The 26,650-nt window shown below is 43.5% G+C and overlaps 1 protein-coding gene across 2 annotated transcripts; it reads left to right on the top strand.

Annotated features, from left to right (window-relative positions):
* The first annotated feature begins 15,697 nt into the window (after positions 1–15,697).
* CDKN2AIP (CDKN2A interacting protein) lies at positions 15,698–19,845 on the top strand. Of its 2 annotated transcripts, none has more exons than XM_045879616.3 (3): positions 15,698–16,723; positions 17,155–17,285; positions 17,720–19,845. In XM_045879616.3, exons 1-3 carry the CDS (start codon positions 16,452–16,454, stop codon positions 19,063–19,065), a joined length of 1,749 nt encoding a protein of 582 aa, XP_045735572.1. In that variant the 5' UTR covers positions 15,698–16,451; the 3' UTR covers positions 19,066–19,845. The 2 variants fall into 2 exon arrangements, with proteins under 2 accessions (XP_045735572.1, XP_045735573.1); XM_045879617.3 differs by having other exon boundaries at positions 17,155–17,254; positions 17,720–17,863.
* Positions 19,846–26,650: the final 6,805 nt, after the last annotated feature.

The following is a 26,650-nucleotide window of genomic DNA, read 5'->3' as shown; positions in this document are numbered from 1 at the left end:
TTCACCGTGTTCCCAGGGTCTGGCCCGCCTCAGTGTGAGGGTCTCCGTCAAGGGCAGGCCCTATTCCTCCCCACCCTGCGGGGCCGCAGCTGCCTTTGTGTATCTAATTACACTCCCGGATGTGTGACAAGAGACTGGATGCTCAGCACTGATTCGGAGACTTCTGTCTGACGGGATCACCAAGCTTTCATGATTCGATCTTCTCTTCCTCCTGGTGATCCCATTAAAATTATCACGCGGAACAAAAAAGGCCTCGTTGGACAAGGTCCCGGGGACAGAGAGGAACACTCGGCAGACGAGAGGCTTCCGCAGCTTTCTAGAAGGTGGAGAGGGTCTGACGCAGTGTGAGCGCAGCTGCCGGCCGCAGATGCTGTCGCCCAGGTAACAGCTGGGCCGCCTGGTGGAATTTCCGGAGGCTCCAGATGTGCAGAGTTCAGATGTGACAAGAGGAAGGAAGGGAGAAAAGGTTAGACGAGTGAGATGAAAAATAGACGTACATATTTCTTCTTACACAAGGAACATATGCTCCTTGTAAAATCCAATTAAAATCGAAGTGCCTAAAGTAAAATAGTTCGTTGCCTCCCATCCTCCTGTAGCTGGAACGCATCGCACCTCCTTACCTCCTCCATGCAATTCCTGTTAACGATTTTTGTGTAGCGTCCATGAATTTTCCTCTATGTTTTTGAAACATATACAAACACATGTGCCTTTAGAGATTTTTTTTTTTTTAAAGATCTTATTCATTCATTTCAGAGAGAGACAGAGGGAGAGCACGAGCAGCAGGGAGAGGGAGAGGCAGAGGGAGAAGCAGTCTCCCGGCTGAGCTGGGAGCCCGACGCGGGGCTCGATCCCAGGACCCTGAGATCATGACCTGAGCTGAAGGCAGACGCTTAACCATCTGAGCCACCCAGGACCCCGCCTTTATAGATTTTTAAAGATAAAATGAGATCACACTATCCATATATTTTTAAGTATAGGTTTTGCTTTTTGCAGGTATGGGGAAGCCAACAGATCAGGGAACAATCACCATGGAAAAGCTAGTTTGTTTCTCCCAGTTCCCAAACGGAGGAGGATGCCACGCCACCCAGGGCCTTTATTGTGGTTTTTACTGAAAGAAATGGTCAGGCAGAGTAAGCAGGCCAGGCAGGTTTAGAATTGGCTAGTTTGAATGAGAGATGCAGGGACTGGCCCCAGCTGCCTCGGCCCAGGCCTTGGGGCCATGAGGGCGGGGGCTGGTGGTCAGTCCGTGAGCCCTACCAAGGAAGCAGTGGGCAGCGTAGGCTGTGGGCTAGTTGGTTTGCGTATGGAAGGTTATAGGGGCAGCACTGGCTAACTAGGAATTAGCTAGCCCCGGGAGGAGCAGTGTCTCCGGGATCAGCAAGGCCTCAGATGCCAGAGCATCACAAATACAATTAGAAAATACAGTTAACAAGGGCACCCGCGTGGCTCAGTTGGCTAAGCGACTGCCTTTAGCTCAGGTCCTGAGATCGAGCCCCACGTAGGGCTCCCTGCTCAGCAAGGAGCCTGCTTTTTCCCCTGCCTCTCCCTCTGCTTGTACTCTCTCTCAAATAAGTAAAAAAAATCTTCTAAAAAAAGAAAATATAGTTAACACAACATATCTCTAATTTTAAAAACCAAATGATATGGAGAACAAGAGTACACATACAATAGCTTTTCATTTTTCATAGCTTCATAGGATCCCATACTTGGCATGTTCGCTCACTTAGAACAGAAACTCCGTAAAGGGACAGTTTTGTCTCTTCTGTCCACTGCCATGAGCCCAGTGACTAGAATCATGTCAGACATAGAGTAGATGCTCAAAAATATCTACTGAATGAATAAACAAGTGGACCATATAATATATTCAAGCACTGCCTAATCAATAGATTAGTATTTCTTAGTATTCTGAACAGTGCTTCAGTAACTATCCTTGTAGATAGATCTTTTTGCATTTGAATTAGTGAGGATTGAGTTTGGAGAGTAAAATAAAACCCGAAAAATTGTGACTGAACTGAGATAGATATTTAAGTTTCTCTCTTATGTTCAAAAAGGCTGGCAGTGGTCAGGTCGAGGCTGGTGTGGTCCTCCCTGGAGCTGGGGCCCAGTCTCCTTCTACCTTGCTGGCTTTGATCTCATTCCCCAGGACACCTCAGCATCCAAGTGTTGTCAGAACTCTAGCCAACAATCAGCATTCCAGACAGAAGAAAAAAGCAGAGCCCCAGGAGTATTACTCTTTCCTTTGAGGAGACTTCCTAGAAGTTGCTATGTCTGCCTTTACATTATCGCCTAAAACGGGAGTGCACGGCCACCGATCGCGACAAGGATGATGGGAAATGTAGCCATTATTCCCAGGACCCTGTGCCCAGCTCATCCTCCATAACTGAGGAAGACAGGGTGGTTGGATATTAGGAAACAACTAGCTTTTATTTCCGTCAGATAAGTTTCTGGAAGTAAAATTGCTCTATTGGAAGGTACACACATTCAAACATTTTTAATAAATACTGCCAAATACTTTCTGGAAGGGTATTGATCAAATCCCTCCAACAGTGTGTGAGAGAACCCGCTTCCCTATTCACTACCATGAATATGGGAAAAACTTTTAAAGAGTGATGATCTGATGGGCAGAAGAATCCATCCAGTGGTGTGTTCATTTGTCTTTACATGACTACCATCACGCTTTAGCCTCTTTGCACATATCTGTTGGCCATTTTCCATTCCTCTTCCATGAACTGCCTGTCCACACCCATTGCTCATATTACTTCTGGGAAGAATTTTTTTTAATGCTTTCACAAAAATGGAATCATGCTATGCATTTGATTTTGCAACCTGATTTTTTTCATAGATATCGTTCCCTATCAATACATAAGTTACCATCTCATTCTTTTCAATAGTATAGATTAACAAAATTACATAACCATACTCCCACTGCTGACTCGGTTTTCCACCTATAGCAAATGTTGGCTCTAATTTCCACCTATAGCGAAAAAAGAAAGAGAAAGAAAGAGAGAAAGAAAGAAAGAAAGAAAGAAAGAAAGAAAGAAAGAAAGAAAGAAAGAAAGAAAGGAAAGAAAGAAAGAAAGAAAAATGCTGTTATGAATCCTCATCATTCATCCTTGCACACATAAGTGTTGACAGATATGTCTGCAAAGTTATTACCCCAGAGAGTTTCTCAGAACCTTATTCATAATTTACTGACTCTAGATTAAAACCCAGTTTTAAAATCCTGGTTAGGGGCGCGTGGGTGGCTCATTCGGGGAGCCTGCTTCTCCCTCTGCTGCTCTCCCTGCTTGTGCTCCCTCTCTCTCAAATAAATAAAGTCTTTTTTTTTTTAATCCTGGTTATACAGAGTCTATATAGTCAGTAGAATTGGTATCTAATCAGTAATCCTTTGGTGGCAAGTGACAGAAATCCAACCCAAACTGGTTTACTGGAACCGACTGTGCCCATAATCCCTAATTTAGGAGATGCTTTCTTTATTCCTTGTATTAGATACTAGAGATTAGTCCCTTTCCATCAAAGCCCTCCCCTGTGGACACTGTCACAGTAGCCCCAGGATGATTGTCTCAAGGATATCTAAAAGGGTATTGGTAGCCGAAGTCCATAGAAGAATTCCCCTAGGAAGCCAGAGGCAATTGTGGGCAAAGCCTTCCTATCCCTTGCTGTGCTTTGAAGGTGGGAGTGAAGGTTGCCCCTGGGTTTCCACGAGGAGCAAAAGAGTTAAGATGCCTCTGTCTTGGAAGCCTTTAGGCACCAGTGGGGCTGGGCTGTGGTGTGGGAGGTGCTGGGAGAAGGGACTCTCAGATCCTAAGACAAATGGTAGTCTGTACTACAAGGGTAGCTTTCTCAGTCCCCAGGAACAGGCTTGAGGCTTTCTCAGCTCCTCAGGAGGGGCTCAGGACCTGGTCAGTAGACTTAAGTGCCATCCCCTAGGAATCCATAGCTCTTCCCCAATGCCTGTCTTCTCGAGCTGAATCTAGAATGGTGAGAAAGCCCAGGAGAGCTGGTATGAGCCTACACTTCAGAGGGAGATCTCCATTGGTGTGCACTCCCGCTTTGCCCCCCCCCCCCCCCCCCCGCCCCTTATGCTGTTTGGGTCCTGATGCTCATGCCAGGCGGGGGGTTTCACACATCTTCAAAGGAGGAGTGTTAAGCAGATTGAAGCTAATAAAGAACTAAAGCCTGAAGCAATCAGCAAGCTCCCTCAGATTCCTGAGAGCTAGGCAAACACAAAGGAGGGATGAAAGTCTCTTGCTAACCCGGAGGGAAACTGAAACATCCAAGAGTGGATTCTTACAGACAGTAATGTGACAGAGTTCATAGAAAAATTATATGAACATCAGAAGTTACTGAAGCTCGTTCTCAGTTGTATTGGGAGACCCATCATTGGACCCAGAGAAAAAATTGTCTACTGTGGTAAAAGCTAATGTAATATAGCATACATATCATTCTGGAATAAAATAAATAGAATAATACACTTTATATTTCCCAAGTGCTTTTCGTTTTTGGAGATTTCAATACCAGAGCACTCAGCCAACATTATCTTACTGCTCTACCATGATTCCTTTCTATAAATTTCCCTTAATATATTCAAAACCTACTTCTCGCTGACAGAAACAAGTCAAGAATGCCTCCATAAGAATGAAGTTAGGTTTCTAAATGTAAAAGTCCCCCATAGGGAAGAGACTACACCACAGAGCTCCCAGGTAACACTTGACTCTACTCACTGGGCTCATGGGGGGCTCCATTTTGAAATCTCAAGACACTGAGGGGTCTCCACGCCCGGACTGCTCAGGCAGGCCCAGGGAAGGGACCCAATTACACATGAGCTGACCACAGTTGCCTCCAAGGACGCACTGCTCTGTGGTTACCAAGGCTCCCTGCATTGTAGTGTGTGCGGGTTGGTACTCCATTTTCTCCTTGTCTTTTCGGGCACCACGAATCCCCACAATGAGGTTAACCATAAATCAACTTATACTAGGAAGTGATGGTTTCTTTATGTCTGACTTGAGGAATCCAAGTGGCTAGAAGCTAACCTCTTCTCTTCTTGAAACCTGGGCTGGTGGGAGGAATGCTGGCCTGGAAATCAAGTGTCAGGCACTGTTCAAGGGCCTCTCTGAGACTCAGTTTCCTAATTGGCCCTAAATTTCCTAAAAATGAGGAAACAGCCTCAATGATCCATCCCTAAGGAGCCCGCCTGCCAGTAATAGAATTCCATGAATCTCTGATGTCATAAGAGAGTTGAAATTATTTAGAATTGAAGTAATTCTCTATTTTTTTTTAAAAAAATTTTTATCTTTTTTTTTTAAAAGTAAGCTCTTCGTCCAATGTGGAGCTCGAACTCACGAGCCCTGAAATCGAGAGTCGCATGCTCTACCGACTGAGCCAGCCAGGCACCCCTCCAGTGTTTTTTCAGATGAGTTTATTACATCCCCTCTCTCTGCACCAAGAGCTACAACATGATGATCTCTGTCTTTCAAGACAACCAAAAGTGACACAAGGTCCAGAATCCAAGGACCCGGAGCCACTGAGGCAAGGACAACGCCCACTTTGGGCAGGGGAGTGGTCCCAGCACTTGAAACTCCTCTTGTAATTGCAAGCTGAAGCCTCCAACTAATGTCTGATTCCACTTAATGTGTTTACTGAAAAGTGCAATCCGATCTCCCCCCAACAAGAATGAGCAGATTCATGGCCACGCAGGTAATGTAACTTCTGTTCTTTTCCCTTCCTATTTATTAGTTCTAATTTCGTGGGGGCAGCGATGAAAGGAGCATTCTGATCCTCTTAAGCTTCAGCTTGGAAAAAATACATAAATGTGAATAAAAATTCCCCCTTCTCTTCATTCTACCAAAGCCCTGTGGAATCAATTTTACCACACCAAGCCCCACTGAAATCAAGGGGGTAAGCTCCTGAATTCATTTCCATGGGACTTGGCATTGTGAAAATAATTGGATTGCACTGCAGACTAACACCCCTTTCAGGAAATAGAGAAAATGTGCCTTTGCTAGTAGGTGGGGGTGAAAACTCGTCTAAGTGCTGGTAGGTTTCACCCTGTGTTTTCGGCATTGTCTTGTCAAGAAGAGCTATTATCAAGTCCCAAATGAGCGCCACAGTACTACCCTCAATGAGGTGTTTAAAACTGCCTTCCCTACTGAGAATGAAAGCACTTCTTTTGTTCCCATCTTTAAAATTAACTGCATAGTATTACCACCATCAATGAGGTGTTTAACATCAAAATTGCCTTCCCTGGTGAGAAGAAAAACACTTACTTTGTTTCCTTCCTTAAAATTAATTGAGGTTTTTAAAAACTCATCCTTATTCAACCAACAGTTGCATAGAAGGGGGAGGAGAGAAGAAGATGGAATTTTAAAATGTTGCCTTTGGTAGCCCATCCAAGGTTTTCAGTGTGTTCTTTCTGTTTAGATCACTGGCTGGACTCTTTTCTGCCCCTCTGCTTTATTATTCCCCCAGAATATTTTATAACACTGGTCATCAGTGTGACCCTGGGTAGGGATTAATTCATAGGTACTTGCTAAAATGAAGGAATAAAGGAATGACTCCATCGACTCAGATATTCCTTCTTAGCTTGCAAATTTACTACAAGCCTACTCGTCTGTTGGTGTTAAAGAAACCGCTTCTTTTTTTTTTTTTTTTAAAGATTTTATTTATCTGACAGAGAGAGACACAGCGAGAGAGAGAATACAAGCAGGGGGAGTGGGAGAGGGAGAAGCAGGCTTCCTGCTGGCGCCCCAAGAAACCGCTTCTTAAAAATTAAAATTAGTCTCTAGTATTAAAATCTGAGGGGGCTTTGGTAGATATGGCTAAAGATGCTCCCTGTCCCCATTTTCCTCTGGAGTTCCAGAAGCGGCTCTAACTTTTATAACCCTCTGGCTAGTACTCGAGCTGTGGGGTGTTCTGTGGCCGCTGCCTTTTGCAAGATGGGGAAGAATGCAGAAGGTAAAGAGGCAAAGTCTTGACTTTTGCAGGTCAGAATGCCAGATAGGACATAAGAGCAGTAAGAGTAGAAGAATATTAAAGAACCAGACTCTGATCCCGATGAACAATTCCCCACAGGAAAGGAGAACTTGAAGGGGCAGGGTCGGAACCAAGACAATGAATGTTGGCATTTTTCCGAGAAAGCTCCCACGTCCTGTCCCCCTGCTCCCTAGGCTGACCTGCAGAGGGAGGAGCAGATGATGAAAAATTCAATAGGCTTGCGGGTCCTTGAGCTGGATGACCCATGCCTCAAGAACGCAGGGAAGCTGGAAGACACCCAGAGCACCCCTCCTCCCAGCACGCATGGATGTGTAGACTAGAATGTCTGCCGGTTGCGTCTGGGCCAGTGGGCCTGAGACAGCCTCACAGAGAACATGGTGCCCTAAGCCATGGGATGTTCCCCATGCTTGAGACGGGCGTGAGTACAGCAAGGAGAGTCCTCTGACTCAAGGAGACCCTGCGACAGGAGTGAGAAGGATGAAGCAGTGGCCTACATAGACCTACAAGGACAAAAAACTGATAAAAAAGATGAATGTTTTAGGGGGTGCCTGGGAACTCCACCTTGACCGCCCCCTCCCACCTTTAGTGTCTATGCCTCCACACTATGTAAGCTCCCTGGAATGGAGACTCCAAATCATGAATGGACTGAAATTTTGTCTCCACTACTTGGTGAAATGGGACCTAAAAATACAAAATGAATTCAATCATAGAAAAATAGTTACATTTCCGGAGGTGCCTGGGTGGCTCAGTCATTGGGTGTCTGTCTGCCTTCAGCTCAGGTCATGATCCCAGAGTCCTGGAATCAAGCCCCACATCAGGCTCCCTGCTCAGTGGTGAGTCTGCTTCTCGCTCTTTGATCTCTCTTGCTCTCACTCTCTCTCTCAAATAAATGAATAAAAATCTTAAAAAAAAAAAAATAGTTACATTTCTTTGTGCACCTTGAGTTTGTGGAATGAGATTTGTACCTGCCTAAACTCGGTTCATTTGCAAAGATGTTATTTGTATAAATAAAGAAACCAATTATTACAACTGCGCGTGACCAAATAAAACCTGAAACATGTTTCTAAAGTGCATTTATTGAGTGTAAACTATGTACCAGGTCTGACCTATTCTCTTTATATACATGATCACATTTATATTCCTTAAAATTCACAGGTGCTGGGAACACCCCTTTTTTGTGTTTAAGGAAACAGAGATTTAGAAAAATTACTTTTTTTTTTTAAGTAAACCCTACATCCAACATGGGGCTCGAACTCACAACCCTGAGATCAAGTGTTACACGCTTACCGACTGAGCCAGCCAGGCGCCCCAAGAGAAGTTAAATAATTTGCCCAAGGCCACATGTGATAAATAATAGAGACAGAGTTCAAACCCAGGAATGTCTGACTCCTAAATCAATTTTTTTTTTTTTTTTTTTTTAGGATCTTACTTTTAAATAATCTGTACACCCAATGTGGGGCTTGAACTCACAACCCTGAGATCAAGAGTCGTTTGTGTGGGGTGCCTGGGTGGCTCAGTAGGCATTTGCCTCCGGCTCAGGTCATGATCCCAGGGTCCTGGGATTGAGCCCCATGTAGGGTGTGTCGGGCTCCTTGCTCAGTGGGGAGCCTGCTTCTCCCTCTCCCTCCGATCCCCCGTTCGTGATCTTTCTCTCTCTCTCAAATAAATACATAAAATCTTTAAAAAAAGAGTCACTTGCTCTACAGACTGAGCCAGCCAGGCACCCCTAAGCCAATATTCTTAACCACTAAATTAAGCTACATACTGTCCCCTTGCTGGCTTCCCAGATCTCTCTGGAACATTTCTTTCTACTGCTCCTGCTGTTTGTAGTTTCAAGGCACTCATGCATTCACGTAATGGAGCCCTGGGTACAAAGAAGCACAAAGTTCATATCCTTCTTGCTCCTCAATATCAAATTGCCCAATAACTAAGTGGTTTATTGCTGTCATAATCTTAGTGCCCTGATTTAACTAGTTGTAGCTCACTTTTGCAGCCTCTACACCTTGTGAGTTCATCAAAATTGCTGATTAATTAAACTTCACGAAGGAGCAAAATGTGACAGACCAGAGTTCTAGACCAGAAGTCAATATACTATGTTCCTTGGTTTCTCATTCTTGCTCTTCCCTTAACCAATTGTTTGATCTTGGGCAATCACTTAATCACTCTGACCCTCAGTTTCTTCATCTACAAAATAAACACAATCTTACAGTCCCCTTCCGGCTCTAACCTTCCATGATTCTGAAGAGCCAAGATCAAGTTTATTATTTTATGGGAACTCGAACTGTACTTTTCCAAATATGAACTGTTCTCTGATCTCTATCTGTATCGCAGGCCTAGATTTAAATCTCCTACATTCTGGCATAAGGCACAGGTAAAGAGTTTCACAGAGATGGGAAATTACATATAACAACACCTCATCTTGATAGCATTAGGAAAAACATGAAGACTAAAGATGAAATTGTTTTCAGGAAGACTCTATATAATGCTATACAAAGAAATGTAAGAATTGCTGTAAAAAGATTTTATCACTTTGTCTAAGATGTGGAGGAAAGAAGTCATCCTGATAAAAAGACCTCACACAGGACAATTGTCTTGTGTCCTTTGAAACTGCTTACTACCATCCTTTCTTTAAAATATTTTCTGGTATTTGGTAATCCTTCTCATATGGCTGTTATTTCCATTTCCTTAAGTGTTAATTCTTTGATCTATTTAGTTTGTTATTTTTCCTTGCATGATACTGACCCTGCTCAAGTGCTTTATTATTCTCAAGGTGGACACATGACTTAGACCTATGCAATCAGAATATTTCATACCCCTGGCTAGAGTGTTTATTTAAGGGATAAATGGATTCCCAAAAGAACCTCAGGACATTGGCAGGAACTATCAAGAAAGAGAAGTTCTCAGGTTGCCGAGCTAGAGAATGTACACGCTGTGGGCCACTAGGAGCCATCTGGCCACTATATAAGAAGAACTTGCCCGAGATTGAGGCTGACACAGAAAAAGCAAAGCACACAGATCAAGAGGAACAGGCTTCCTGATTATATTATTCGAGTACTTGGATGCCATGGTTTACTCCCTAGTCTGTCAAAAACACAGCCAATAAATCCCCTTCGCGTTTAAGCAGAAGCCATTTTAAATCATAATTTGTTTTGTCACTTGCAATGAAAATTAACCAAACTAGAATTTGTGAGCCTGTAGACAAAGTCCATAATTCTCCACTTCTCCACATCTGTAGATGCCCAAGGGGTCTTTCTAAAATTGAGGTAATTGTTTTGCCACAGAAAAAGATAAAGTGGAATCATATCATATCTTTCATTTACATGTTGATTTTGGAAACTAACCCCCATGAAGGATGTAACTTCACAATCTTATTTAAATCTCAAAGCAGCCAACAAATTGATTGACATTTATTAATGTTAAGGATTAATGTAAAAACACACAGCACAAATCCTGCAGGTAAATAGGAACACTTGAGAATTTTCTACCAGTTGCCAAGTTACCACTAGCAATTGCATTTTCTGAAAGCCAGGCTTTTTCTTTTAAAGATTTTATTTATTTATTTGTCAGAGGGAGAGAACAAGCAGGGGGAGGGGCAGGCAGTGGGAGAAGCAGGCTCCCCGCTGAGCAAGAAACCCGATGCGGTGACTCAATCCCAGGACCCTGGGATCATGACCTGAGCTGGAGGCAGACACTCAATGGACTGAGCCACCCAGGCATCCCAAGTCAGACTTTTTGAATGCCCAAATATCTACCTTATGGCCTTGCTTCTAGAATTTTTTTTTTAAGATTTTATTTATTGGGGCTCCAATAAATAAAATTTTATTTATTTATTTGAAAGAGAGAGAGCATGAGCCAAAGGCAGATGCTTAACCGACTGAGCCACCCAGACGCCCCATCTTCCAGAATTTTCTTACATGACATAGGAATCAAGAGCTGATTGTCTAAAATTGAGAGATTAAGAAATTAAAGATTAAGTATAATACCTAAATGTGTGACAGGTGGCCAACAAAAGAATAATAAAAATATAACTAACAACAATTGGGAGAAGGAAGGGATAGTGTAAGTGATATGGACATCACCTTTCACATTCAAAGGTGGAATAAGTACTTCTTAAAGTTGAAAAATCAAGAAATAGAAACATTAGCATGTAACTTAGAGTTACGAAAATAACCACCCAAAGACACAAAGATAGAAGATGACATAACTTTGTAAATAAAAGCTGTTATTTTTAGAGTGGTACCAGGCATCAATGAGAAGGGGGAGAGATTTTTCACCTTCATTTTATGCCCTTTATCTCCCCTTAAAAGTTTCATTTCTGGGAGTCTGTATAATTTATAATTTTTAAAAATTGGCCAGAACTTTAAAAACTCTGCTCATCTAGGCAGCTTGCTCCCTATCTAGAATGTCCATTTCCAGCATTCTGTATCACATGGGCTCCATCTCAGCTTCCCACCTCCAAACCTACAAACACTTTTTTTCTTTGAAAACGGGGAAGTGTCTCTCCTCCGACCTGAGGTTAATCTCTCTACCTGTGTGTAGAATCCATGTCCCTCCCACTCCTTCAGAAATTGTTACCCTTTTTTCCTTCAGTATCCCCAAACTCTCCCTCTACTGGTTCCTCCCAGTCACAGATGCACGAGCTCAAGCTACTCGCATCTTACTAAAAGCTGTCTGGACGCCATGACCCTTTCCATCTTCCCCTCTCTTCTCTCCTTCACAGTCAAACGTCTCCTTTTCCTACTCTTGAATTCACTCCAGTGTTGAGTCTGTCTCCATCGCTCCACCAAATGGTTTTGCTAAGCTCACCAATGGTTCCAACCTCTACATCCGTTAATAGCAGTATTCCTCTTCCTTGATTTCTCCCCCAGCTACTGGGGACCACTGTCTTCTTAAAACATTCTCTTCTTTGACTTGCAGGACACCTCATCTTTTCACTGTGGTTTGTCTAACTTGTGACCTCATGGATTGTTTGGTGTAAAAGTTTTCTCTTCAGCGTGGAATATTTCTCAGGTCAAGCTATAACCTCAGCCGTGACATTGACTAGAGCATTTGCTTTACACAGACCACCGCACTCCACATGCACCCCTTCATGCCAAATGCTTCCTCAGTCCTCCGTTTGTTTCTTCAGTCACCCTCAAGAGCGGGAGCCATCTTTCAGGTTGCTCCATGGGGGAGCCATCTTGCACAAAGGCCAGCTTGCCACGGGAGTTTTTACTGGATTTCTTCAGAGACACAATGTAGCTACAGTTTTAATGGATGTGCTTCTCCTTGTAGTGGAAAACTTAATCTCATGAAATTAAGAGAATTCAGCCACTTGTGGCTTAAAACACAATTTGGGGGGTGATGGTGGATATTTCTCAGTTTATTAGGATTTTCTCCCTGTCCTCCTCTGATCAGGTTTCTTGTGGGGGCAGTGGTAGGGGGAGAGGCTTGGGTGTCATCCTAGCATCGTCTCTGTACTTCTCTCTTTCCATGCTTTCTTCCCTGTTGGATCTACTGAGAGTGAACTGTCTGATCTCCCAGTACAAGCAGCACACATTGGTCACCGGTGGGGAGTTTGAGGGCTCTCCCCTATTGCTTGGCCCTATGTGGACCTCAGGGGCCTGATGACTTGTTGAGAACTAGCTGCTACCTCCTTTGCAGCCCGGGCCATCCAATCCTCTAGCCTCATTTGGATCATGCTGCCTGGGAGGCACCTCAGCATTCCTCTCTCACTATGGAACTTTTCGGATTCCTCTAGGACCTGTGAGAGACGTGTGTGTGTGTGTGGGTGTGTGTTTGTGTGTGCGCGCGCGTGTGTTGGGGGAAAGGAAGGGAGCAGTACAGTTGGTTATCAGAGCAATAAAAGGCTCTCTCTGTGCTCATTTCTACTCTTCTAAAGGCTAACCCAAGATGGCTCAGGGCACTAAATGGGTTGTCTTCTCCCAAAGGTCCAAACAAGGCAACACTACCCCCCCACCTTCTCCTTCGTTCACACTAATTTTCCTAAATTCTCTTCTTAAACCTTTTTTCCTCTGAATTCCTCCCACAGACCAAAAAGGAATTGGTCTCCACAGGGTGAGAAGGTTTTTTCTTTTTTCTTTTTTTTAAAGATTTTATTTATTTATTTGACAGAGAGAGAGATAGCGAGAGAGGGAACACAAGCAGGGGGAGTGGGAGAGGGAGAAGCAGGCTTCCCGCGGAGCAGGGAGCCCGATGCGGGGCTCGATCCCAGGACCCTGGGACCATGACCTGAGCCGAAGGCAGACGCTTAACGACTGAGCCACCCAGGCGCCCCGAGAAGGTTTTTTCTTTTTCTCTTTTTTTAAAGATTTTTATTTATTTATTTGACAGAGAGAGACACAGCGAGAGAGGGAACACAAGCAGGGGGAGTGGGAGAGGGAGAAGCAGGCTTCCTGCCGAGCAGGGAGCCCGATGCGGGACTCGATCCCAGGACCCTGGTATCATGACCTGAGCCGAAGGCAGACGCTTAACGACTGAGCCACCCAGGCGCCCTCTTTTTCTCTTTTTTTAAATATATACCATTCTTCTTAACTTCGTGGTCCATGGTCTATGCCCTGAATCTCTATGTAAAGTCAACTTTTTAAGAATGAAAAAAAAAAAAAAATACATGTATCTTTTCTTTCTCTCAAGCCCCTGGCTCTTGAAAAGTACTTCAGCTTTCAGACCATAATGCTTTTATTTTAACTTTAAAAAAATTATATTGGCTGTGAATTGTTTAAGACCGTTGAATCACAGACCTGTACCTCTGAAACAAATAATACATTATATGTTTAAAAAAAAGAAGAAGAAGAAGAAGATAGCAGGAAGGGAAAAATGAAGGGGGGGGGAATTGGAGGGGGAGACGAACCATGAGAGACTATGGACTCTGAGAAACAAACTGAGGGTTCTAAAGGGGAGGGGGTGAGGGGATGGGTGAGCCTGGTGATGGGTATTAAAGAGGGCACTTTCTGCATGGAGCACTGGGTGTTATACGCCAACAATGAATCATGGAACACTTCATCTAAAACTAATGATGTAATGTATGGTGATTAACATTACATAATAAAATAAAATAAAATAAAAATTATATTGGAACTCAGGCACTATTCTCCCCTCAAGGCAATGAAACCCATAGGAAGAAGACTACGTGGGAACAAGAAAATAAGTGAGAAAATTCTTGGCTTAAAATGCACACATAGGTATGTAACCACAGATTCTTTTACTTGCCATCTTCCCTCATGCCAGAGAATTCATGAAGGCGAAACCCGTAACATTTCTTGTCTTTTAAATTGCCAGATTTCTGCGGCCTTTCACCCCTCTCAAGTTTCAGAAATTTTCAGTGAAAAGGAGAGAACAAAATAGAAGCAAAATCCCAAGCTTCAAAACTCCTCTGTGCCAATGTTTTTACGAAGTTTCACTTGCTATAACAGAAAAGCGGGCAGTTTTCATGTACCAGTTGGACGTTGATTATTCCAGCATGTATATAAATTACGTTTAAAAAAATCTTATCCAATTTAAGTTACTTTTTTGGCTTGATTATTCTGATTCAAGCATTTTTGAATCAAAGTCCGCAAACATTTAATGGAAGGAAAATTTCTTTTTTACTTCGTAATTTATCATTATTGCACGGCACTTATTTTAACTTGCTAAAAGGTATTGATCTTGAAAACACATATACCTGAAATTGGAAGCATAACGATAAGCCGGCCGTCCTAAGTGTGGACAATGTAAAGTAGAAAAAAAAAAAAAAAAAAAAAGGCGGGCGCCTGGGTGGCTCAGTTGGTTAAGCGGCTGCCTTCCGCTCAGGTCATGATCCCAGGGTCCTGGGATCGAGTCCCGCGTCGGGCTCCCCACTCCGCGGGGAGCCTGCTTCTCCCCTCCCACTCCCCCTGCTTGTGTTCCCTCTCTCGCTGTGTCTCTCTCTGTCAAATAAATAAATAAAATCTTAAAAAAAAAAAAAAAGAAAGAAAAATGTAGGGGCACCTGGGTGGCTCAGTCGTTAAGCGTCTGCCTTCAGCTCAGGTCATGATCTCAGGGTCCTGGGATCGAGCCCTGCACTGGGCTCCCCGCTCAGCGGGAAGCCTGCTTCTCCCTCTCCCACTCCCCCTGCTTGTGTTCCTGCTCTCGCTATGTCTCTCTCTGTCAAATAAATAAATAAAATCTTAAAAAAAAAAAAAAAAGAAAGAAAAATGTAGGGGCACCTGGGTGGCTCAGTCGTTAAGCGTCTGCCTTCAGCTCAGGTCATGATCCCAGGGTCCTGGGATCGAGCCCTGCACTGGGCTCCCCGCTCAGCGGGAAGCCTGCTTCTCCCTCTCCCGCTCCCCCTGCTTGTGTTCCCTCTCTCGCTGTGTCTCTCTCTGTCAAATAAAGAAATAAAATCTTTTAAAAAAAAAAAAAAAGGCAACGGAAAAAAAAGCTCTAAGGGGTTAAGGTTTGGGGCACTTTCCCATGCTGCCTCCTGGCTATTTGCCCAGGTGGGGGTTACTGTTTGTTACTCTAAGGGAACACTACGATCGTCCTCGGCGCAGTTGTTTTTGACCAAAACCCCAGGCGAGAGGAAGCCGGCATCGCCAGGGTTGCGCGCGGGGAACCAAACCCAACCCTGCGGCGCAAGGGCGAGTTTCAAAGACGACTCCACGGGCCACAGCGAACTGGACCAATCGTCTGACCTCACGATCATTATTACGATTTAACATGTTAACTCTCTAACATTCCTAAACGCCCCGCGCGTGGGACGGCCTCTGAAGGCTCCGCTCGTCTACATTCAAAACAGCGCCGGAAGCTGTTTTCTGACAGGATCAAAAGATGGAGGCGAGCTTTTGTTTACTTGGGCCCCGCTCAAAGCAAGCGTCTCTGCGGGCCAAAGCGCGCACACCTCGCATTCGACCCGCGCCTTGGGGGTCCGCGAGGACGCGGCGGCACGCGAGCCCTCGGCCCGCCCCGGCCCGGCTGCCCTCCGCCGGCCCGGCCTTCCGGGCCTCCACGCCCCGCGCCGCGGCGGGCCGGCGGAGGGAGGGAGGAGGGAGGGAGGCGGCGGGAGCGCGCGCGGCGTCACAAAGCCGAGCCGGAACGCCGAGGCTGGCGCCGGAGATCGGGGCGCCCCGGGCGAACCCCCTTGCGGCCCGCCCTCCCGGGGCGGGAGGCGCGAGCGACCGCCCCCCGCCTCCCCCTCCGCCCTGCGGGCGCCCCTCCGCCGCCGGGCCGGGCCGCTGCGCCGCGGCCGCTCGGGCGCCGCAAAGCGTCCTGGGAGAGCCGGCTCGCGCCGGAAGGACGCGCGGGCGCTCGGCGGCGGCGAGGTTATAAAAGGGAAGGAGCCGGCGGCGGGCGGAAGTGGGCGGTTCAGCTGCTCCGGGCGCTGTTGTTTGGCGTTTGGGCCTCCCGTGCAGGCCGCAGTGACAGGGCCGCTCGCCCCCGCGCACCCCGCCTCTTTCCCGGTGCAGCGTCTGCTCGCGGCCTCCGCGACTTGCAGGCCCAACATGGCGCAGGAGGTGTCGGAGTACCTGAGCCAGAACCCGCGGGTGGCCGCCTGGGTGGAGGCGCTGCGCTGCGACGGCGAGACTGACAAACACTGGCGCCACCGCCGAGAGTTTCTGCTCCGCAACGCCGGCGACCTGGCCCCGACTGGAGGCGATGCCGCGGCTAACGCGGAGGAAGCTGCCGACGCCGAGAGCGGGAGCCGCAGTCGGCAGCTGCAGCAGCTCATCTCCTTCTCCATGGCCTGGGCGAACCACGTCTTCCTCGGGTGCCGGTGAGTGAGGAAGCGTCCCTGAGCAGCTCTCCCCGTTTTGTCTTCCGCCCCCGGACGGGGGCCCGGAGCCTCCGCGGGAGGGGGAAGTTGTGAAGCGCGGGAATCTGCGGGACTGGCTGCCCTCTAAGGGTGAGCAGGGGGTCTCTGCCAAAAGCCGACGTGATTCACAGCCCGCCCCGGGGGCGGCTGGTGGGGTTGTTGGTTGACAACGCGCTCGTGGTGGACGCCGAATTTAAGGATTGGTGAGGAGGGACCCCGCCTCCCAGGCCCTGGCGCATTTGTTTCTGGGGTTCCAGGAAACAGAAAGTTCCTGGCGGTTGGCAGACTTTCTTGATTACGACCAGGAAATGCAGTTCCTGTGGCCTGTTTTTGCACACCCGAACTAGGAGCTCAGAGAAGGCACTTTTTAAAAGCGTCTCTTTCTTTTTCAGGTACCCACAAAAAGTTATGGATAAAATACTTAGTATGGCTGAAGGCATCAAAGTGACAGATGCTCCAATCCATACAACAAGAGACGAACTGGTTGCCAAGGTGAAGAAAAGAGGGATATCGAGTAGCAATGGTTAGCAGATCATAGATGTGAACATACATAGGAGTTTAGAACATAAGTTTGATATCATTAGGAATTACTGTTAATTACTAATTTTTTTAACAAGCTAGGATTTTTACAATGTTATTAATCAAGTTGGAATATTAAACCTAAATTATGTGTCTGTGTGTTTTAGGCCCTGATTTTGATAGTTTCCTTTGACTGCTTTAGATTTTCAAGTGTCAAATGTTGTTTATGCCGTTGATCTTTTTAATATTAGAAATTAAATGATGTCATTCAACACTGTTTTAAGAAATTAATGAAGTTATTCCGCACTTTTTAAAGAAATTACTAGCCCTGAAATATTTTTGCCTTGTGTCTTTATTTTAACAAGTATCTGTCTTGTAAATTTTCAGCTGCTTTGTATGAGCTAGACTTAGTCACATGTCTGTTTTCCTTCTTTTTAGAAGGGGTAGAAGAGCCAGCAAAAAAACGAATCATCGAAGGAAAAAACAATTCTGCAGCTGAGCAAGATCATGCAAAAATTTCTGCCAAAACAGAACGTGCATCAGCTCAGCAGGAAAACAGCTCAGCATGTACAGGGCCATCTACGAAATCAGAGAGTAGTGGGAACTCCACTCGAAGCTCTGGCGCCTCGAGTCAGAATAGCTCTACAGGTGATGGAGATCGGTCTCTCTCCAGCCAAAGCAGCAGCATTTCCTCTCAGGTAACAGCGGCAGGGTCTGGAAAAGCTTCTGAATCAGAAGCTCCAGAGAAGCACGGTTCAGCATCGATTGTTTCTTCGTTGTTGAAATCCAGTGTGAATAGTCATGTGACCCAATCTGCTGATTCCAGACAACAAAGTGGATCACCTAAAAAGAGTGCTCTGGAAGGCTCTTCAGTCTCAGCTTCTCAAAGCATCGCAGAGATTGAGGTGCCTTTGTTGGGCTCCTCCGGAAGCTCAGAAGGAGAGTTGCCACTGTTGTCTTCTAAACCTGGTTCAGAGACAGCATCAGGTGGGTTAACTTCCAAAACTAGTTCAGAGGCAAGTGTTTCACCATCTGTTTCTAAAAATAGCTCCTCATCAGGCACATCCTTACTAACTCCCAAGAGCAGCACATCAACAGGTACATCGATGCTGACTTCCAAAAGCACTTCGCAGGTAGCTGCGTCACTGTTAGCTTCCAAGAGCAGCTCCCAAACCAGTGGATCTCTAGTTTCCAAAAGCACTTCCTTAGCCAGTGTGTCCCAGCTGGCTTCTAAGAGTAGTTCTCAGACTAGCGCATCACAGTTGCCTTCTAAAAGTACTTCACAGTCAAGTGAGAGTTCTGTCAGATTTTCTTGTTGCAAGTTAACCAATGAAGACGTGAAACAGAAGCAACCTTTTTTCAACAGACTGTATAAGACGGTGGCATGGAAGTTGGTAGCTGTTGGTGGCTTTAGTCCCAGTGTGAATCATGGCGAGCTCCTAAACGCAGCTATTGAAGCTCTGAAGGCAACGCTGGATGTGTTTTTTGTTCCGCTAAAAGAACTAGCAGATCTGCCTCAAAATAAAAGCTCTCAAGAAAGTATCGTTTGTGAATTGAGATGCAAGTCTGTGTATTTGGGCACCGGCTGTGGAAAAAGCAAAGAAAATGCAAAAGCTGTTGCATCAAGAGAAGCACTGAAGTTGTTTCTCAAGAAGAAGGTAGTGGTAAAGATATGTAAAAGGAAATACAGAGGCAGTGAAATAGAAGATCTGGTACTCCTTGATGAAGAGTCAAGGCCTGTAAACTTACCGCCAGCATTAAAACATCCTCAAGAGTTATTATAATATGTCCAAAATACCACTGCATATCATGTCTGGTATTTGAAGAGAAAAACTGGCTTACTTTTGTATAATATAAAACACAGGCTTTCACAAATTTTGTATTGCTTTTTTCCAGTTTTGCAGAAAATTTACATTCTAGTTCTCTTCACACAGTAGAAGTTGTAAATAATTTATGAACGACAGTACATATTAAAAAGTATGCATTAACAGCATACCAGTATGCTGTTTTATTTGCTGAAGAAAATACTGTCTTCTATTTTTAATGATCCATTAGGTACGATGTGTAGTTCTGTAGAATCTTAAAACTTTTGTACTACTTTCAATTTGGTGAAAATGTATTAAATTGTCTACCATGCCTTTTTTTTTGCCTAGCTGAATAAACCTCCACATCAAAGAAAAGGGGACCATAGTATTTGAATGTCTGAAAGTCTGTGAAGCGTAAGGTTTTAAAAATGTGGCCCATAATGTTGAACATGTCTGCTAAAGAATAAAAGAAAAAATAGTTGCCTCAGACTATTTTTATGAGAAGTTGTAAGCATTTTTTAGATATAAAGCAGTATAAAGTACTTAAGGTTATTTTATTCTGAAGTTGTTTAAAATTCACCATGATTTTGACCGCTGCAGATTCTTTAAGTGGGTTAATTTATGTTTGAGGTAAAATACAATTTACACTTTTTCTTAAAGACATAAATGTGGGTTTCTATATTAAGCATATTTTGTGACTACTATTAATAGATTGATTTGTTTAGATATTAAATGCTTTAAGCTATTTTACCTTTTCAAGAAGTCGTGTTTTTTTTTCCCCCCCTCTAAGAACCAATTCCTGCAAATGGGCTTCCCACTACTGGTCGTTATAAATTACAATCAGGTGATTTTTCATAGCTGATAGACAACTTTTTATGGGTAGAGAAGTTAGAGTTTGCAAATCTAGAACTAGTTGAACTAGATGGTTTTTTTAATTTACAAATCTAGACGAATACTGGGAACAATGGAGAACCACGTGCAGCTCAAATGAGCTTGTTCAGTTGAATTACATTTGTTAGTAATGAAATGGAATCCTGTGTCTGTTACGTGATTCCGACTATTACTCTATTGTATATTCTGTTTCATTTTTCTCCAAACTCCGGCCCAAAATGTTACCTTGATGGCCTTTCTTCTGTCTAGCTGCTGCACATTGAGCAGTGGTGGCAATGATGTATAGAGAAAAATGAAGAAATGACCTTTTATATGCTAGTTGTATTGGAACAGGAAAATTGAACATAAGGAGCACAATTTGAAGTATGCAGAGGATACTTCTATTTTACATTCTAGAACTAGACAAGGATACATACTTGAAAGGGTCAGCTTTCGTTTTACCAGATAATCTTTAATGATTCAGTTTTGAGGATGTTTCAGTTAGATACCAAAGCCCATATTCTGTAAATGGGTTGCCTTTATATGTTGTGAGAAGCAGTAACATGAATGTTATGAAAGCACTTCTAATTATCCTAAGTCTTGGAATGTGTTATTTTGTGGGACAATGATTCCCAGGAAAGTGAGCCAAATACTATAAAGGATAAATTTCTGTAACGTATCTAATTAGGTGGTTTGCTAATTTCCTAAATTGGCTTGTTTCAAGTTAGTATATTTTAAATTACAGTAACCTTTTGATATGGTAGACATGGAGGAAGTTGCTTAGTGTAAAAACATTGTTTAATTTATAAACATTTATTTGCTGTGGCCTTACTAAAAGCTTATAAAATACTCAATAAAAATAAAGAATCCCTGATATGAGAGAAATGCATATTTTACAATCGTTCAGGATAGTATAGTGCAGAAGAAAACAAGCTTTGGTAGGAATCTTAATTCTTGAGATAGAATCTTGGCTCCCTTTGGGAATTTAACCTTCATCTGTAATACAGAATATTGACTTCCATCTGTAATATAGGACTAATGGCTGTCTCAAAGAGCAATGAGGATTAAAGGAGATAATACACTTAAACTGTCCAGTACAGTGCAATATACTGTAGTTCATTAATTGCATATGTATGTATGCTCATTTCCTCACAACTTTATGAGTAACTATTCTCATTTGGCCAGTTCTTCAGTTGAAACAAAGTAATTTGGTCAAAGAATGCGTTCACACCCACATCTGATTGCAGAGCATAAGCTCCTACTGTGTTACCTTTCTCATTTCTCTAAATACTAACATTTCTAAAAATCCCCCAGACTCTAGTTTTCTACGTTTTATCAAGTGACAGAACATCTTTCCAAAGCCTCATTTCCTTGGAATGAGTCACATCAGGAACTCTTGTTTCTTTTCTTTTTTTAAGATTTTATTTATTTATTTGACAGACACAGCGAGAGAGGGAACACAAGCAGGGGGAGTGGGAGAGGGAGAAGCAGGCTTCCCCTGGGAGCAGGGAGCCCCATGTGGGGCTCGATCCTAGGACTCTGGGATCATGACCGGAGCCGAAGGCAGACGCTTAACAATTGAGCCACCCAGGCGCCCCAGGAACTCTTCTGTTTCTTAATCCTTCTCCTTACACTTGCATGTCTTGGAATATCCTCAACTGGGGAATTAGCCCTTATGGGTGCAACTGAAATTTGGTTTTTTTATTATTTTTTAAGATTTTATTTATTGGAGCACAAGCAGGGGGAGAGGTGAGGGGAGTAGCAGGCTCCCGGAGGAGTAGGGAGCCCAATGTGGGGCTGGATCCCAGAACCGAAGATAGGACCTGAGCTGAAGGCAGACGCTTAACCAACTGAGCCACCCAGGCACTCCTGAACTTTGTTTTTAAAGAAAGCCCTAAAGGGGTGCCTGGATGGCTCGGTGGGTTAAGTGTCTGCATTTGGCTTAGGTCATAATCCCAAGGCCCTAGGATTGAGCCCTACATTGGGCTCCCTGAGCAAGGAGCCTGCTTCTGGAGTCTGCTTCTCCCTCTCCCTTTGACCCTACCCCCTGCTCAGGCTCTTGCTCACTTGCACTGAGTGAATAAATTATCAAGATGGGAAATACTGGGGGCGCCTGGGTAGCTCAGTCGGTTAAGCAACTGCCTTCGGCTTGGGTCATGATCCTGGAGTCCCAGGATCAAGTCCCGCATCGGGCTCCCTGCTCGGCAGGGAGTCTGCTTCTCCCTCTGACCCTCCCCCCTCTCATGTGCTCTCTCTCTCTCTCAAATAAATAAAATCTTTAAAAAAAAAAAAAAAGATGGGAAATACTGAATTTCATCCTTATATTGAGGTGAGATGATGTTCTAAAACTGATTTTTCTTGATGGTGCTAAAGTCAGGATTTTTTAAAGGTAAAGTTAGTTGACTTTGAAGAATGGTGTCATGAATTTTTAACCCAAATTTTTGGGGCCTGCCACTGCTTCCATTGGCTAGGGTGATTGTCATAAGGATAAGTGTAATTCCCCATCCAGGCGCCCCCCCAAGGCTTTTTATATGCATTATATACATATACACATGTATATACATGTCTATATATACATGTCTGTATAAAATACATATAAAAAGCCTGCTCCAATTTATGTATGAAAGGGCCATCGTTTTTCCTACTAAGTGCAGCTTTTTTTTTGGTACACATTTCTCCTTGCTGTTTAGATCCCTGAGTAATGGCAGTGAGAAGGTAACCAAAGTCAGCATCAACTGGGAACCAGGTCAGTCCTACAATTGTGTTGTAGTTTAAGGGCAATTTGTAGGCTTTTTCCTAAAAAATTGTGCTCAAGTCTTACATTGACTCACTTCACCGGCACATCTCTGGGTATCCATTTCAGCCGTGACTTTAAAAAAATATATTTAATGTAGTTAGTGAATAGAAATGCTCTTTGTAGCTTTTTACCATTTAAACAAAAAAAGAGAAGTGCAGGGGTTGTCAAGCCCATTAATTTTCCCACTACTCCACAAGAAAGATATTGGTACAAATTTCACATTTCCCTGGCTTTCTTAAATGCACCTTGGTTGTTACCCAGCTAGAACCATTCATTTTTACTTTGTTTTCTGTATTCCCAGTTTTAACCTCTCTCTACTTTTCTGTTTCTAAAAAAAAAAAAAAAAAAAAAGACTGAAGGAGGATTATTACCTGCAAATGAACATTAATTTGTCAAGATTTCTTTATCTGTCCCTTTGCTGTTTATAGAGCAAAAAAATGAGTAGTTGGTAGAAAAAGTCCCAAACTAAATGGACTAACTTGGAAAGGGGAAAAAATGTAATACCAAAAAGGAATGGTTACATACAGGATATTTATTTGGAAAGTAGGATTTCATATGCCAGTACTTTAACAGGAAGCAATCAAATACGTTTTGTGATTTTGGAATTTTCATGAGTAGAATCTGAATCTACCTTAGCAGTCGTTAGGAAGCAACCAAATTATCGCAACATAAACAGTAAATACATTGAACTATAAAACTATTCTATAGAAGCGGAATATATATCACTTGAAAAGGAATGTACAGACATGCCAAAATGATAAGAATTGTCTAGTGTTTCCCTTATGACTGTTGTCATGTAAATCAGTTTACCAGGGCTTGGACACTGAAATGATCAAACCCTAGTTTTGAATATGTAATCTGTGGTTTTCAAACTTTCCTTTCACCATATATCCTCAGAAAAATGGGAGCCCTGTGTGTATAAAACAGATAGGAGCAGAACTACTTTAGTTCAAGGAGGGTGGCCACCAATGAATTCCTTCTACCTTCCTCAATTCTTGCAGCATCTCTACGGACCAGGAGCAGAAGGGGTTTAATAACCATGAGGCCCAGTGTAGATCGCTTCCTCCTGCAACAGGTATTAGAAAGTCACCAGTTTACTATAAAGTGGAACTACTCTGCTTTTATGCAATCTACCATGTAGACTTTGTAATTAGTAGGGACTCTGGTAAAGCGTAACACTAAAAATAGCTCCCATTTCTTTCTTTTTTATTGTGAAGTATAATTGTGGAGATCCATAAAGTCCAATAATGATTAATTGAATGTCCATATAACATAACCTAGCTCACAAAATAAAACTGTATCAGCACCGCAAGCACTCCCATGGAGTAGCTACCATTTATTTGGTGCCTACAATGTTGTTGGTTTGCCTATGGTTTTTGTGTGTTTTTTTTTTTAAATAAGCTCTATGCCCAACGTGGGGTTTGAACTCACAACCCCAAGATCAAGAGTCACATGCTCTACTGACTGAGCCAGCCAGGTGCCCCTACCTAGGTCTTATTTAAGCCTCCCTGAACCCCATGAGGTGGGTTGGTATTGTTGATCCTGTGTTACAAACGAAAAACTGATGACCATTTTGAATTGTTTCCCTCAAATCACAGAACTAGTGTATGCTTCAGGGACTCAAGCCAGTTTCTCACAGAAGACTAAGCAATGACTTGGTTCTAATTTGGGGCAGTGAATGTGAACACCAGTGAGACAAGCTGTCCTATGATCTTTGTTTCCTGTGTTCCAGAAAATAATAAGTGTAATCAGACTTTGAGGAAAATTTGAGAAATTTTATCTGACTATTTAAATTAGGAAGCTTCTAAAGAAGTAAACTTTAAAGGAAACTGCTCAAGTATGTATCTGAAATAGTCATTGGAAAATATTTTCTAGACATTCTATTTGTAGAACTCAAAGGGACAATTCACAGAAGCAATGGTATAATCAATGATGCAATCAGTGGTTGAAACAAATTACCTTATGAATCCTGTCTCATTACTCTTCACCATTTGTATATTATTAAGGTTTTTTTGTACACTAAAAAAAAAACCGGTTCTCATGAAATAAAAATTGATAGATGTCCATGGAAGGATTTCTAGTTGATCTTACCTGTGTGCACTGATAGTGGGCCATATTTAATGAGGGAGTTCTCAAATACTCTCCATAACCTGCAGTTGGGAAACCAATGGGGTAAAGTATGTGCACCTTCTGTCCTTGTTTTTCATTTCAAAATATTCAATGCAATCAAGATAAATATGCTATAGGCAAGATAAAGATACTATTTTGAAAATATTTGTTCCTTTCCCCCCGTAATTCACATTCTCTAGCAGTCATTCTGCTGTTATAGCAGAATTCCTCCTACAGGGAAGGAGAGGATAATATGACTTTAGGGCAGTCCATACCAGGGATAGCAAGGAAGTAAAAAGCCACTCATTCCAGCCTTGGTAGATTTTGAGGAGGAGAAGGGTAAAGAAGGAAGCAGGCTTCTGAGACTTGTGGGTCCTGATCTCTAGCCTATAGCATGAACATCGACTGGCAGTAATGTAGAGGTGGGAGTAACAGTTTTCATTTAGTGAGCCTGCCTTGTTTATCCCATCTGTAATCCAAGAATGCATCACTACTTAGAAGGGTCCAAGAGATCCGAAGAGGGCTTGATTAAGAAATACTGAAGGCATCAGGACCTTAAATCCAGAGCCACTTAGTTTTACAACACCAGGGGCATCATTCAATGGAATACAATGGATGTCATTTAATACAATGAATGATATCCCTTGGATTTGTGGGACAAGGTGACCCTTTTTGGAATCCATGAAATTGCTATATAAATAAACTTATTTTTAAAATCTTACTTTAAGGGGCGCTTGGGTGGCTCAGTTAGTTAAGTGTCTGCCTTTGGCTCAGGTCATGATCTGGGGCTCCTTGGGATGGAGCCCTACCTCAGGAGTCCCTGCTCAGCGGTGAGTCTGCTTCTCCCTCTCCCTCTGCTCCCCCCACCTGCTCCTGTTCTCTTTCTCTTTCAAATTAAAAAAAAAAATCTTTAATAAAAAAATATTACTTTAAAAAATAATTTGAAATACTAGTGGTTCTATGAAGCATGGGTAACATATAAATTCTAACAAACTGTTCTTGGGAGTAGCATATGTTAAAGTACTTGACCATGCTGGGGGCACTATTTATACATACTTGGTCATGAGTTACTTTGCCCAACACATTCTTCTCTAGGAAGAATTATTTTAAGACAATAGCCTAAAATCAAATCATATCAGGTGAAGCAAGGCTACTTGGGTTATGTTAAGGATTTTTTTTTTTTTCTCTATTCACAAAGCTTGGGGGCAATTCAGGAATTAGGCAGATGAAGAATTATGTCAGCTCAGGTATGGAATAACCCTGAGAGTCTGCTCTGTGTTCTCTCCTATAGACAATGTGCCTTAATTATCAGGTTTGCTTCTGCACATTCGATGTAACCCCCCATCCCTCTCTCAGTTTCCTTTTGGTCTGTTTCTTTGCTCCATTAATTCTCTCTTGGTCATTAGCTTTGCTGAGGTGAGCTAACATAAATGGAAAGTTTTAAGAGTTTTACTTTCTAAAACCACGGAAGATAGTACGTACTTCAGACGTTGGACATCCCATAAATTTCAGTGTGATGTTGGTTCAGGGAGAATAGTGAAAGAGAAAATTGCTGACCTCCCCTTTTTTTTTTTTTTTAATTAATTTATTTATTTGACAGAAACACAGCGAGAGAGGGAACACAAGCAGGGGGAGCGGGAGAGGGAGAAGCAGGCTTCTCGAGGAACAGGGAGCCCGATGCGGGGCTGATCCCAGGACCCCGGGATCATGACCTGAGCCGAAGGCAGACGCTTAATGACTGAGCCACCCAGGCACCCCGCTGACCCCTTTTGATCTCTGTTAGTTTAA

Source organism: Mirounga angustirostris, unplaced genomic scaffold (genome assembly GCF_029215605.1).
Source record: "Mirounga angustirostris isolate CCGP_5_RB_7025 unplaced genomic scaffold, mMirAng1.0.hap1 SCAF_2, whole genome shotgun sequence".
In the NCBI taxonomy this organism is placed as follows: Eukaryota; Metazoa; Chordata; class Mammalia; order Carnivora; family Phocidae; genus Mirounga; species Mirounga angustirostris.
Note: the sequence above shows the minus strand (reverse complement) of the source record. Positions and strands in the feature narration are given on the sequence as shown.

What these genes read in the sequence shown, in the direction of transcription:
- CDKN2AIP (XM_045879616.3), top strand. Translation starts at nt 16,452, where the DNA reads ATGGCGCAGGAGGTGTCGGAGTACCTGAGCCAGAACCCGCGGGTGGCC. An exon ending in CACGTCTTCCTCGGGTGCCG is followed by an intron (nt 16,724 to 17,154) that starts GTGAGTGAGGAA and finishes TTTCTTTTTCAG; the next exon opens with GTACCCACAAAAAGTTATGG. An exon ending in AGGGATATCGAGTAGCAATG is followed by an intron (nt 17,286 to 17,719) that starts GTTAGCAGATCA and finishes CCTTCTTTTTAG; the next exon opens with AAGGGGTAGAAGAGCCAGCA.